Raw genomic sequence first — 14,137 nt, forward strand, 5'->3', positions numbered from 1 at the left:
TTCTTTGTAGCTTTGGCTTATACAGCGTACATTGAGATATTATGTAATTTGTTTTTAATATCATTGTTTATTTTTAAAATTTTTATTTTTTTGTTAGCCTGTTTATGGAAACCAACTGACAATTATTGTTACGATTATCAGACATAACTATGCGAGATTAACCTACATTTGACCAGCAATCAAAAGTTAAAGCAAAATAAAACCGCATTATTTTAAGCTGCAAAAACATATTAAATATACATTATTTTATATACAGTCTAAAGTGCGAGCAAATAAAGCGATAAACGGAAGCGATACATTTACAAGATACGGCTTAAAAACTATTGAGCAAGAGGCATTTACAATGAGAACAGAGAGGGACGAAAAGGGAAGAGAGATAGATAGGAGCTATGACTTGGCTGTATAGTTAATGCCAAGCCCCAGAGATTGAGGTGCCCGCATCCGCATACGCATCCTTAAACTAAGCTAAGCGAGCACCTACATAAGTAAGTATATATACAAAAGCTTTAGGAACAAACTATTCAAAACTTTACAGCTTTTATCGATTATGTTGATGAGGCGCGGCGAGCCGTTCTCAATTTTTGGCCTTTGTGGTTAGCATTGAAACCAATTGATGTGCACTTAGCCACTGATCCTTTAGGCAAACTTTTCAATAGAAATTTACAATGCAACTGGGAGTGGGCGACGTGGGCGGTGTGGGCGGCACCGACAACTGCTCAGTAGGATTGTGCCTTGTGGATTATCGATTTCTCCACAGCAGTAGCCTGCATTGACGAGCCCTGACTTGCACCTTCGTTGCGTTCCAGGCAATTGTTGTTTTTTGTGCGCAGCTCAAAAGTACTGGAAGGCGGCGGGGGCGCAGCAGATGGCGTTGAACGGACATAGACATTTGCGGTCTGCTGCTCGGCGTCGAGCTCCTCATCGGCCTCGACATCGATGGCAGCATCGTCCTCGTCTGTATACGGCACGTGTTCCTGCTCACTTTCGGAGTCCGCTTCAATGGAACAGCGTCTCAGCTGCAGCGCAGGTATTCGCGGCGGCATTGGCGGCGGCGGCTTTAGTAGCGTCATGGGCGCCGCCAGGCAGCCCACGTTCTATACCAGCGACGAAAGCGGCGGCCGTGGTGGGCTGGTGTTGCGGGCAGCGGCCGCAGCATAATATTGCATGGGATGATGATGCGGTGGCGGTGGAGGGACAAAGCCGGCTGTGGTTCCATCATGGTAGAGCACAGGCACACGCACCAAGCGCTGTGCTGCATGCGCCATGTTGGCCATGTTAGCGGCTTCTAGCTCAGCGGCCAGCTGGCGTTTCCACTTGTTGCGACGATTTTGAAACCATATCTTAACTTGCGTCTCGGTCAGGCGTAGCGAGGCAGCCAGTCCGGCGCGCTCCGACGAGCTGAGATACCGCTTCAGATCGAATGTTGACTCCAGCTGAAATACCTGGGCACGCGAGAAGACTGTGCGCGTCTTCTTTTTACGCTTGGAATTATTGCCATCACCATGCGGCGAGGAACTGTCAGATGGGCCATCGGTGCCGTCGTCTTCCTCAATGATTTCTTCGCCCTCATCATCCGACTCGTTCGAGCTGGTGGGCAGCATATAACCGCCGCTCCCATGAGAGCCCGACATATGATGACCATGATGCGAGAGACCGCCGGCGCTGCTGGTGGGCGTGCTGGGCTGATGTGGATGCTGTAAATGCTGCTGGGCAGCATGTGGATGCTGTTGCTGCTGCTGATAGAGCGGGTGATGTGAACCGTGGAGCGATCCAGCCACACCGGGCGGTGGTGATTTGTTGGCGTGGCCATTGCCCGAGTTGTTGCTACTGGCGTTGGTAGTATTGTTGTTGTCGTTATTATTGTTGTTGTTGTTTCCGCTGCTGGGGCTCAGGGAAGTGGGCGATGGTGGATTTTCCGTAGTGTTTGTGGAGGAACTGTCTGCAAAGAGAGAAAGATAGCGAGAGAGAGACAGAGAGCGCATGAGTGACAATGCTTGGCAGAGAGAGAGCGAGAGAGCGTGAGCAGAACAAGTTTTTATTATTTGATTTAACTGCCTGTGTGTATGTGTGTGTATGTGTGTGCGGTGCTAGCGTATGTGCGTGTATAAGTGCCTGCGTCCGGGGGAGGTGGTCGCGCTAAGGGTTGTTTAAGATCTTATTGTAGCCCTGTATGTGCTGCTGCACAGATTTAAGCTGCAACACTTAACCTCACACTTGCCTTGGTCTTGTCTCTTCCTTTTTTGTGTTGCTTTTATACCCACAACCAAGTTAAAGCGCAGACGCGGAGAGTAATTGCCCTGCACCATCCCCCCCAGCCTGTAAACAGAATATATATTTCTGTGTATGTGTCTGCGTGCGTTAAATTACCATTTAAAATGGCTGTCAGTCAGCTGAGCGATTCCACTTTTATTGAGCTTTTAGTTTGGGTCCTATTTGAAAAGTTTAAATTGCTGTAATTTGCTTCATATGGACTTTACGTGCTGCACATTGAGCTGCTCCCTCTCCGAGGCTTCAACATCAGGCCGCTTGCAGCTTGGGCTATAGAACTATGCGCTGAATCGGTTAAATTCCAGAAGCCGTGCGTGGCGCAAAACTTAAGGCCAATTTACATGAGCAAATACAATTGCAACGCCATCTAATACCAGAGGCGCAATCAAATGGGTCTTAATACTAGCTGACCAGAGAGGTAGCCGCTGTTGGGAGAGCTCTCGCACTTAATACTCGACAAAGGCGAACATGTCAAACACTTTGTAATTTCCCCTCAGTCGTAACTCGATACTCGATTACAAATTGCAATTAATTGAAAATGGCGATTACTGCAGTTGTATTTGTGAACGGCGGACAGCGAACGGTACATGTGTACTTGCCTGTCCACGCCATGGGGGCACTATTAAAGCCTCTCCGCGTGTGTGTTTAAACAGTGTGTTGCCTGCTTCAGGGCGCACTTTGGCTGCATTGTACAAATTCTTGCGGGCATTAGGCAAGTTTGAGCCTCCAACTATGCAAATTAAATGGAATGCTTTTAAGAATGTCTGGCGCTGCACATTCTTTACCAAAGAATTTCAGATATTCGCTTTTTTTTCTTTAGACCTAAGCTAATAAGCGGTATCTTAGGCGTTAAGCTGCGAATGCAGGCAGTAAAAGCAATTGAGAAGGGAACCATTTAAAGCAGATATACACAGCTAATTAGATATGTACAGGTAATTTTTCAATATTAATGTTTATCAAATGCTAATGCTAATATCTAACATCTAGCTGGCATACCATCATTTAATTGATTTAGATTAACCATAATTTTTAAGCTGATTGTATCTCGCTTGCTGAACCTGAGACGGCCTGATTTATTGACATTGAATTTTTAATTTGTACCGGGATAAAATATTTCTTCTGTATGTACAGGTATAAATATATCTCGCTATCGGTTTCGCCTGGGTTTAACTTTAAATTGAATTAAAAATTATTTCTTCTGTCTTGGCGGTGATTTAATCCTTCATCCTAGAAAAATCATTAAATAAATAGAAATATTGAGAATTACTAACGAAGTTTTGCCGCCTCTCGCTTGTTAGCTCGAGGCTTAAACACCTAAGCTAAGCAGGCTTATAACGTCAAGTTAGCAAAGCGCAATTACGTTACTGTTGTTGATGTTTTTATTAGGTCAAACTTTCTTAAAACCCCATTTTACCGCTCGCCCTCGACCCTACAGGAAGCTTTAAGTAAAATTTTAACTTTGTATATCATACAGGAAGTGCGTTAATGATCACTCAGACAGGCAATCAGGATAAACTCTTGTATATCTAGTGGCGTATATATTTATTATGGGCAAGTTATTGAAAACGATTGATTATATGTACTTAAACTGAACTTACCGTGAGTTGGACTATGGAAGGGCATTCGCTGTGGTGCCCAGGGCCAGCCAGGTGGACACAAAGCTGCATAGCGTCCAGCCAGAGCGCCCCATTGCGAGATGAAACCCAATCTGGAAAGCAGCAAATGAAGAGCAACATTTAGTAAATTTCCATAAACGATGCAGTTTTATAATTGCTGAAATTGTAGCTTTTTGGTTTCAAGATGAGAGAACATAAACCATTAACTGGAACATTTAATCTATACAACCAGATAAATGTAGTCAGTCCAATGCCGGCGGGCAAACATTGCTCGACATAACAAGAAAAATCAACGCTAGAAAAAACTCTTAGCAAGAGCGACCCTTAAATGCTAAGCAACCCCACACCAGAAGATGGCCATAACTGACAACAGCTGCTACGAATTTTGCTCCCCCAGAAAACATATAAACACACACATCACACATATATATATTAAATACATATATAAAGATGTATATATATAAATGCCGGCGTCCATGTAACCTTATTAGGTTGCTTGCTTAAAAGCATCTTTATAAATACATTTATTTATTTATGTTAGACGCGGCAAAGTTTGCAAGACGAAACACTTTTTTGGCATTTACGTTATAATGTGCTGCATATGCGTGCGCGTGTGTGAGTTTGTGTGTGTGTGTGTGTGTGTGGGGTGGTTTTGGTGGCGCTGCCGTGGGGTTTATTGTGCTAAATCAAAGTTTTCAAGTCAAATCATTTAGGCAGAAGCTAATGCGAGAGGTAATTGGAGGAAAGCAGCTTTTGTTTTGTGAGGGTAGCACAGCGCGGGTAGCGGTCGATAAGGAGGTATTGGGGGATTGGGGGGTTATTGCCTGTTTGTGGCACTTAAAAGCTTTTCGTAACCACTGCACAGCCAGCCACCACTCAAGTAGTCCGACTCGGCAATTTGATTGATTTATTGATATGTTTAAAAGTCTCTTCGGTGTTCTTAAGCTTCCCACGCACTCAATGAACTTTGCTGTTTAACAATGCGCCCGGGACAAGCCGCAGCCAGAGCCAGTGCATTCCCACCAGTCTAAAATACCAATGGCGGCCACATCGAGCCCATGGGCAACCCCTTTAGCTAGCTCCGATGCTTTTGTTGCTTTTGTTGCTGATTTTGCTTCTTTGCTTTTCGTATTGTTTTTATACTTGTTAAACCCTTTGACCGTTTTGCAAGTGACCCGTGTGCAAGCAGCAGACTGTGATTTCTTTTCGACCCCAACCAGCCCCCAAAAGCCGCCCAGCCACCCCCAGACAGACAATGAGCTGGCCAAGTTGTGTGTGACATTAACATTTAGCTGACCTCTTTCACAGCGGCCAAGGTGCAGGTGTGGAAATCAATAGTTGCCAAGCTCTTTCACTTACTCAACCTCTTTCTATCTCACTCGTTTTCTTCCCCGTCCTCTCGCACTCTCTTTCTACCTATCTCTGTCTCTCTCCTGCTGTCTTCTTTCTCCCTGTTACGCTTTGTAAGTAATGTATTTTCAATTAAATTTACCTTTTGCCTGCGCCCGCTTCTAAATTATGAACCACTCCTTCTACAAGAAACGCTTCAAAGGCTTCCCAAACTGGCTAACTGGCTAACTGGCTACTTGGCTGCTTGGCAAACTGGCGGCTCAAATCACTTCTAATGGGCTTCATGTTTACAACGTCAATTGAGAGAAAGCCGCTTTTGCTTACGGCCAAAAGATGACGCCCTAGTATCTCCTCAAATTACAGCCAGACAGCAAAAACGAAATACGCAAAAAAAAAGAAAAGAAATTACCTCAATTACTGCGCTAATTTTGGTTGCTGAAAGCTGTCAACGGAAGGGGCCGCAATGAATTGCAAACAGCTTGTAGCTATTTGCTTTACTAATTATCCAAATCAAAGGCTCGGCCCGAGTCCGAGGCATTTGTTTTCCGCCCGGCAATGAAATAAATACAACTTTCCATTGCCGGCGGCTACCACAGTCCGCGCGGCTCCGTCTACATTTTCATTGGTGTCACTTTGTGGCGGAAGTGGATGACCATGTTTAAAATTCAGCAGTGTGGGCATGCCGCCCCTGAAGCTGTCAGAAGTCAACGTGGAGCAGTCCAGCCATCCCGAAATCCCCCCCAAAGGCCGATGCCTCTCCCAGCTCAACTTGATGCATGGCTGTTATTTCTCGTTTAATGAATTGTTTGCGGTTCTCGCTTTGGGCTTCTTCCACTTCGCTGTCATAATTCTTCTTGGGGGTCTTTTGTGCTAGGATAAAAGTGTGCTATGCAATTGAGTTGTTCAACATGGCATTCTACATGGGTTCTACGCTTCGTTTGGCTCTTTCAGTGGAAGCTGATCTTAGTGGCTTGGGCCTAAAAGAGCTTTGATGTTTTGCTTCGCTAGACTTCGATAGGTTGCCAAAAACCATATTTTATACAATGAGTTTAAAAACTTGAAGTTGAAAAAGGTTGACTTCGAAAAGTTTCTAAGTTTTCTTCAATTATTGTCTTAAAAGTGAAATACTTTGATAAAACACAAGCTAAATTTATATTGTTTCTATTAAAAAATTATTAATTAATCAAATAATTAAAATGCGGTTAAGGACCCAGAACGGATTTCTATGAGCTACCAAACATATTAAATTAGGTTATGTATAATCATTACACTATTGTTAATTTATTAGAGCTAATCTTTATATATTTTCGAATATGTGAGAAGCTTAATCTGAAGCCATTTTAATATTAAAAATTTAAAATTGCGCTCGAGCTCCTAGTATTACAATAAGTTCATTATTTTCTTAGTTAATGCGACTGAAGGCAACTAACTATTCAATTGCTTTATGAGCTTAACTTCTTGAAGTGCCCGCAGATTTCAATACTATAATGCTTATTGAAATGAAGCCAACAGCTGCCTCAACCAGGCCGCAGAAGCCACTTAAGTGAGAATCATATCGTATGCAAAGCGACAATTGTCGCACGAATTACCAAAATTAATTTAAATAATAAATTTAAATGTAATGTTAACAATGAATCCGGCCTGGGCACAAATGGCTGGCAGGCCTAAACCGCTTAGAGTTCGTTCATGTATGAAAGATTTGCACACGCTAATTGGCTGCATGGAGGCCCGAGATCAGAAAATATGCATTCCCTAACCACATTACATTTGGTATACTATGGGACATATTGAACGGGTGTCGAAACGGTGCGGGCATTGAAACGCACTCGAAACGACCGCAAAGTAACCAAAATATTGAACAGCAGCTCACAGTTGACTAAACAGGAGTTCATGGCGCAGTAGCTAACCCGGTTGGCTTGCTTTTGTCATTAAACGGGATTAGCATGAAAATATTGGTCTATATATATACAATAATATTCGTTGGCATGGAGCGGCTTAGGCTAAGTCGTCCACTTGAAAAATGGTGACATTTGTGACGCGCACAAAATTAGTTTTTTGGTTGCTCGATTGCGCCACAGGAAGTCGCACAAATGACACGCGCCCAGCCTCCAAAAGCGAAACCAAAGTCAAGCCTTAAATCTAGATATGGAATCAGTGCATGATGCACTACAAATATGGTTTCATTAAATGGAAACAATGTATGCCCAACGTTATCTAGATATAAATGTCACCAATCGCAGACCATTTCACCACTAAATGCCACATCAAAATAATCCCTTTGTGATAGATAAGATTTGTTCGGACCGGGCGCATTGCGTTGGGACTGAAATTGGATTGTAATTACTGTAGTATATAATTATATTGTCAGTACGTCCTTTAGCGTTATCCTTACAACAAAAAAAAAAAGAGCTGCACAATAGACATACACAGACATTTCCTGGACTCGGCACCCTTTCCGTTAGCCGCGTTGGTCCTTTGTTGGGCGCACTCACAACCATATCAGGTTACAGTTACAGCGCTTAACTGCGTTCTTTGCTGCGTTATAATTAAACCGCAGTTGAATAGCAGACAGCAGCAGCAGCAGAACTTCAACAGTAGCTGACCACTAATTAAAAAACGCAATACCAATGTCAAAATACTCGTGTGTGGATAAAAAGGTAAAAGCGTGGCCCAGGTGAAAGTCAGTCAACATATTTACGTATGCGTATTTGTATTAAACGATCACTCAGCGTTTTGGGTGCGCTTGAATTAATCATTCGACGGACTAACTCGGAGTTCGATGATCAACTGATAAGCCCGTCACATAGGCAGCCACACGTCAGCTGTAAGCGCCAAACAGCAGGAGTCAACACTTGGTCAAAAGGCGAGGGCGATCCTCGCTCTTAATTGGGGTAACCAGCACGCGACCCTCGCTAAGGGACTGCGGCTACGACGTGCTTATCGCAGGATCGATCGGTGAGCGCATGCGTAAATGAAATGAAAATGATCATTATTAAAAAACACACAGGAAAACCAAAAAAAAAAAAATAAGAAGAGAATAATGAGGAGAACTGTCCACTTTGCATGTGTCTGACAGTAAGTCGAGCAGTCCCGCTCATAAAATAAAAGTGCAACATTTTTTTAATTCAACACATGCCTTAATCGAGCAATTCGAAACTCGATCTCTCGGCTCATGTCCTTTTTATGCGCATTTAAATGCCGGCTAAGTGGGGTTACCAGGACCCCGTTTTCTTGTTTTTTGAACTTATTGATGAGCTGCATTGCAATATGTAGGAGGCTCTCACTGACTATTCATGTCCGTACATATGTAAATACACACAAACACACACACAAGCACATACACATGTATGTAGGTCAGTCAGTCCAGTGAGGGTTCATTCATTCATTCAAAACAAAATTGTATTCATAAATGTTGCATGCCGGACTATTGTCAGACGGTTATGAAATAGCATTGAATTACATTTGCAAATGTTGCGAAATTTGATACATTTCATAAATTACATGGCCAAGTTAAAGTAATCGATATCGATTTGTTAATATATCGCATATATGACCAGTGGTCAGACTGAGGAATCCATTTGAAATTTCATATGGATTATCAATCTAAAATGAAAGTATAATCAATATTCTCCCAGTCACCATAAGACTTGGCGAAAGCAAATTAATAATGGCCGTTCGTATGCAAATTGTTGTTGTTTTACAGCTATGGATTGCGCTTTGAGTTTCCTTTCCATAAATTTCATAGCGAAGTTCTAAGAATAATAAGTATAAATATTATTATATAACCCTAAACGAATGGGACACTTAAAAAACTGATCTGCAAATGATGCGATCAAAATAAACTTGAAAGTGTTGGAAAAATAATATAAAGCACGCTTGAAGAAAATATAGGGGCAGATCCAAAATTTCCTTAAATTCCTTTAATTCACTCTTCGCACAGACAAAAGCCCACTTAAGAAAACTCTTTAGTAACCACTTGAAATTTTTAAATTGGAGATATAACTAAAGATGCAGTTATACCCTCATTATCGCTAGCTAGACATCCTTGCACCCACTAAGGGTGTCCTATGACATTTGCCGTCCACTCTTACAGACTTTCCATTAAAGTTGTTATCTTGACAATCAGCTAAAACAGCTTGTTAGACGATGCTACAGGATTCGTGTGTTTTTCCAGCGAACAGATTTGCGTCACCTTCAAACATGTCGAGCCCGACGCCATTGTTTTCCATTATACATTGAGTACCTCAAGGATTACACAAAATTTGCTCAATATTTGAAGGAGCAAGGAATCTGAACTAAATCAGTTGAAATTGTAGCCGCTTAGGCTCATTGAAAAATAAGGGAACGCTTGACTTTTTGGTTTCACGTTCGGTTGCAAAACAAAGAGCAAGACTCTTGAACCTTAAGCCGGATCTAAAAACAGCTCTGCAAGGTGCACCTAAGTAGCTGCCGGCCTGCTTATAGTTTGTGGGCAAGAATATTAACAGAAGACTCACCTGGAGAGCATGGCCGCATCCTGTGGTCCGCCTGCGCCGTGCTGTGGCAACTGCGGAATGGGCGTTATCAACGTTGTGGCGCCGTTCTTTTTCGCCGGCTCGCTGCGACTCAGTATGCTGGAGATGGAAAAGCTGGTGAAGCCGTTGGAGCCGGTAGTGGCTTTGTTGCCATTGCTGCTCGCATTGCTATCGTTGCTGTTGGCCCCAACGGAAGCTGCTGCCGCCACCGCGGCTGCTGCCACTGAGGCACATGTGCTGTTGTGATTCACCGTTTTGCTGTTGTTGTTGTTCAGGCTGTGGCCGAGCTCTTCGCTAGCACTGCCATTGCGCTCCAGTTCAGGTGACTTGGGCGCCATGGCAGCCAGAGCGGGCGGCGAGCCTAAACGATCGCCAAGATGTGTCGGCGCCACAGCATGCTGCAACAGGGCGGGATGCTGTGCCGCATGGGCCGGATGCAGATGGCCGAAACTGTGCAGCGCATGATGCAGGGCCACGGGATGGCCACTGAGCGAGCTTAGATGATGCTGTAGATGATGATGCAACACCGCCGGTGGCACAGCTCCATTGGGGCTATGGTGATAATGCGGTACGGCCACAGCTGATGTAGATGTTGGCGTGCCGGCGGCAGTATTTGGCGTGGACCGATGCGTAGGCGTGGCTGGTGGCGAGCTTCCATCAACGGAGCGCGCCATGGGGCTCTCGCGGCCGTTGCTCATGCCGGCGGCACCCAACGGACTCGGCTCCGGACTGGACACCACACTTATATCAACTTCAGCCTCGGACGAAGACATTTCATACACGCACAAAACTCTTTGCTTCACTTTATTTGCAAGTATTCTCAATGAATTCACAATGTTTTAAATGTTTCGTTAACGATTTCGATTTCTGTCACTCGTCTTGGCACTTGCCTCACTGGCCTTCCAGTAAACACTGAATGCAACTGTTGACGAACATCTAGCGATGAAAATAAAGTTCCTCAGGTGGCGACCGGGACGTCTGCACCGTTTGATCAACGATTCGCATTTAAATTCAAATGTTTTCGGTTAACAGGCGCAAAGTCCTCGGCGCGCCTGTCAGCCCGCCTGCCTATTTCTCTCTCTCTTGTGCTCGCTTTGACTCTCTCCCTTACTCACTCACTCTCTGGCTGTGCGTGTGTGTATGTGTGTGTGTGTGTGTGTGTTTGTAAAAGCGATCGTTTAGTAATTTTATTGTTAAAGTCTTTTGGATTTGTAACCCCCGGTTGTTGTGTCAGAGAGCGTGTGCGCCGACTGCCTGCTGCGGCGCTCGACTGAAACTGAAACATGAAATGTGCTAAACATAACTGAGCTCAACTCGGATGGTTGGTTGGTTCTCGGCTGTGAAATTCTTTTGGTCTTTGCGCTAAATGGTTTTCCACACATACACACACACTGACGCACAGCAAGAGGGTGATGCAGTGATAGCTGTTCTACAACGGGAGGGTGTTTGTATGCATGAGTGTGTGTGAGTTGAGTCTCTGCTTTTGCAGTCTCTTTTATCATGCGCGCTCTTTCTGGCAGGGGTGGCTCGCTCAGCGCAGCTCAGCTCTTTTGCCCAGCCTGTTCCCATTTCCATTCCATTTGCAGTTGAATTTCAGTTCGTTTATTTCGACAATTGCGCTGAAACCGCATCGACATACGCCAATGTGTATGTTTTATTTTTGTCTGTCGTCGTCACTAAGTTGTGACAATAAAACTATAAAAAAAAACCCGAGAAGCAGGTCTCGAATCTGAGCCTGAAACACTTGGCAAGCGGAACACGTCAGAGTGGGAGCGCGCTTAGCCTTCGTGCGTGCATATGTGAGTTTGTATTTGTGTTGGGCTCCCATTGAAATGCCAATATAAAATCAATCAATTGGCACCCGGCAAGGGTCAAGTGCTGCTCTGTGTGCAGTGCTATTGCTCCAAAGTGTGCAAAACATCTTAATTGATGGCAGTTGAAAGGTTCCTTTCGGGTGAAGTGAGCTGCGTATTAGAAGAGGCTTACACTTAACGATATTGGGGCCACATATAGAGACAATAGCTCTTAGTGAATAATATGATATCAATGTAGTTAGTTATCCTCACAGTAAAGCTATCATTATTGTTTCAAATTTTCCCGTGCATATGTCAACTATAATCTTAATTTATTGGCTATCTAAAAATAAATAAAGATGAGATACAGCTTATTATCCCACATAATATCCTTTAATCGCATGTGAAGCTTTAAGCTAATAAATTCCTTAGATTAACTCTTTTAATATTTGTCGTTCTGAAAGTGAGATTTACATTTGGCATATATTATATTCTTATGCACAAAGTCAGCTCAACTCTTTGACACTATACATCAAATCACAGCTCATTCGCGTTCCATTCCACAACGTTCCTCTGAGTCGAACAACCCCAACGCACTCAGAGGCAGCCATTTTAACAAAAGCTGAGCAAACTTTGCAGACATTGCGAGCAAGCGGAGGTTAGAGCGAGAAGGCTAAAGCGAGAGAGATAGAGAGAAAGAGAGCGCGCAGCAAATTGAATTTTTAAATGCTTTCGACTGAGACGACCACCAGGCATTCAAAAAGTGTTGCAAGCAATTTGAACAAAACAAAAAAACGTTATGCGAGGCAATTGCACAGAGCCAACCGGCGAGAGAGACAGAACAACAGAAAGATAGAGACAGTGCATGAGAGAGTGCAGAGCAATGCTCAATTCGGCAGCATATGCGTGCTGAGAGTGGGCGTGTCTCTGTCAAACCAATGGGAACCATTCGGCGGCCACCACTGACGCTCAGCTGACACCGCCGGCAAATAACTAAAAACATTTGATACCGAGACGGCAACGGCGGCACAGAAAAATGCGTAGAAATTCATGCGCAATTACATTTATCCTGTTTAGAAGATTGCTTTGCCAAAGTGCGTCTCAAAGTGCTGCCAGCCACCGCAGACTTTGGCGCCTGCTCCCCTCTCCGACATTAACATAATACATACATACACACCCATGGACCTGTGTGTGTGTGTGTGTGTGTGTGTGTGTGTGTGCGCGAGCGGGGGTGTTGGTGCTGAGAATTCCAACTGCCGGCATTGCAGTGTAACACATTTTTATGTAATTTCCCTCTGCGCTTTGCTTGTTTTTGATTCGTTTTCATGTTAGATTTTGCAATGAGAGCAGCCCATGGAGAACCAGCCCGAAACGATTCCAGAGAGTACGGCAGCGACGTTTAGTTCAAAAGGTGTTGACACTTAGGCGCTGCCCCACTTTCATTTTAACTGAATGCACAAATGGAAATCGCGTTACTTGTGTTCGAGGGCGACGGGATGGCTGGGCCTGGGCAGAGGGCGTCACTCGGCGTTTTGTCAATGACATTTTTGGGCGTACCCAAACCCCACCTGTACCATGTGGGTACGTTTGTGTGTGTGTGTGTCGTGTGTGTTTGTAAAACAATTTCATTTTGCAATCGTGTTGACGATGCGATTTGATTGTAGTGTTTGTTGGGGCTGCCATTATTTCCAAGCATTAATTAGGCAAATTGACATTGGAAAGTCAAAAGGGTGCTAAACCAAAATTCAATGGAAGCGGCAACAAAATGAATATCCAACTTCTAAATAGGGGCTGATAACGAAAACACTCTGTTTAAGCAAACCGAAAGATAGTTATTACTAACAGTCTAAAATAGCCAACCAACAAATTTTAACTTACGCCCTTACTGCTGGCCTGCCCAAGCACATTAAGCTCAATCCCTGACCGCTGACCAGCGGGCAAAGGCAAGCCACAAAAATTCCAAAAGCAACAACCGAAGCTCTTTTACTTGGAACATTTAAAAGAAATAACAAACTGTTCAACTGTCGGACAAAACGATTCTACAACAAATTGCACTGCAATAAAAGATTATATACATATATATATATATATATATATATTGTGTGTATATTTGTGTGTGTCTGCGAGCGAGTGAGACAGCGCAAGCTGTGTTAGAACGAAAGCGCCAAGTGAAACCAAAGCCAAAGCCAAAGCCAAAAGCAATGCAGACGAGCTTCAGAGCTTTTCAATGTATCTGTGCCTGCGTATTTCTATGTGTGTATATATGTAAGTATGTGTGTGTGTGGGCAAACAAGAAAAACAACTCTTAATTGACATACGAGCAAAGTGGGAGTTGCAATTTTCATTGACTCCACTTTAGCTAGCAGTTGGGCGCCTAAAAGTCGACCACAGCGCAGTGCAGAGAGCCGAGACTGGCCTTGGTTGGCTGCTAGCAGAGGGGAAGAGCGTGGGGCGTGCAAGGATTTGCATGGCTATGCTGGATACTCCGGTCAGGTTCAGACACTTTTGATCGGCCCCCTGAAATCAGCTCGTTCGCTTGTATGCGTCTCTAAGTACATTCCATGCACACATCCTGACAGTGCCTAAACGGACACAT

General features: G+C 44.0%; 2 protein-coding genes across 2 annotated transcripts; both read right to left on the bottom strand.

The window, feature by feature from the left end:
- Nucleotides 1–716: 716 nt before the first annotated feature.
- Nucleotides 717–1,070, bottom strand: LOC138910951 (uncharacterized). Its single transcript, XM_070207353.1, has one exon. It carries the CDS (start codon nucleotides 1,068–1,070, stop codon nucleotides 717–719), a length of 354 nt encoding a protein of 117 aa, XP_070063454.1.
- A 24-nt stretch (nucleotides 1,071–1,094) lies between these two features.
- LOC6630547 (H6 family homeobox) lies at nucleotides 1,095–11,002 on the bottom strand. The gene is made up of 3 exons (XM_002054382.4): nucleotides 9,731–11,002; nucleotides 3,867–3,976; nucleotides 1,095–1,939 (listed from the first exon to the last, which is right to left on the bottom strand). The coding sequence occupies exons 1-3, from the start codon at nucleotides 10,519–10,521 to the stop codon at nucleotides 1,095–1,097; spliced, it is 1,746 nt and encodes a 581-aa protein (XP_002054418.3). The 5' UTR covers nucleotides 10,522–11,002.
- Nucleotides 11,003–14,137: the final 3,135 nt, after the last annotated feature.

The sequence above is a fragment of the Drosophila virilis genome, chromosome 2 (genome assembly GCF_030788295.1).
Source record: "Drosophila virilis strain 15010-1051.87 chromosome 2, Dvir_AGI_RSII-ME, whole genome shotgun sequence".
Taxonomy (NCBI): domain Eukaryota; kingdom Metazoa; phylum Arthropoda; class Insecta; order Diptera; family Drosophilidae; genus Drosophila; species Drosophila virilis.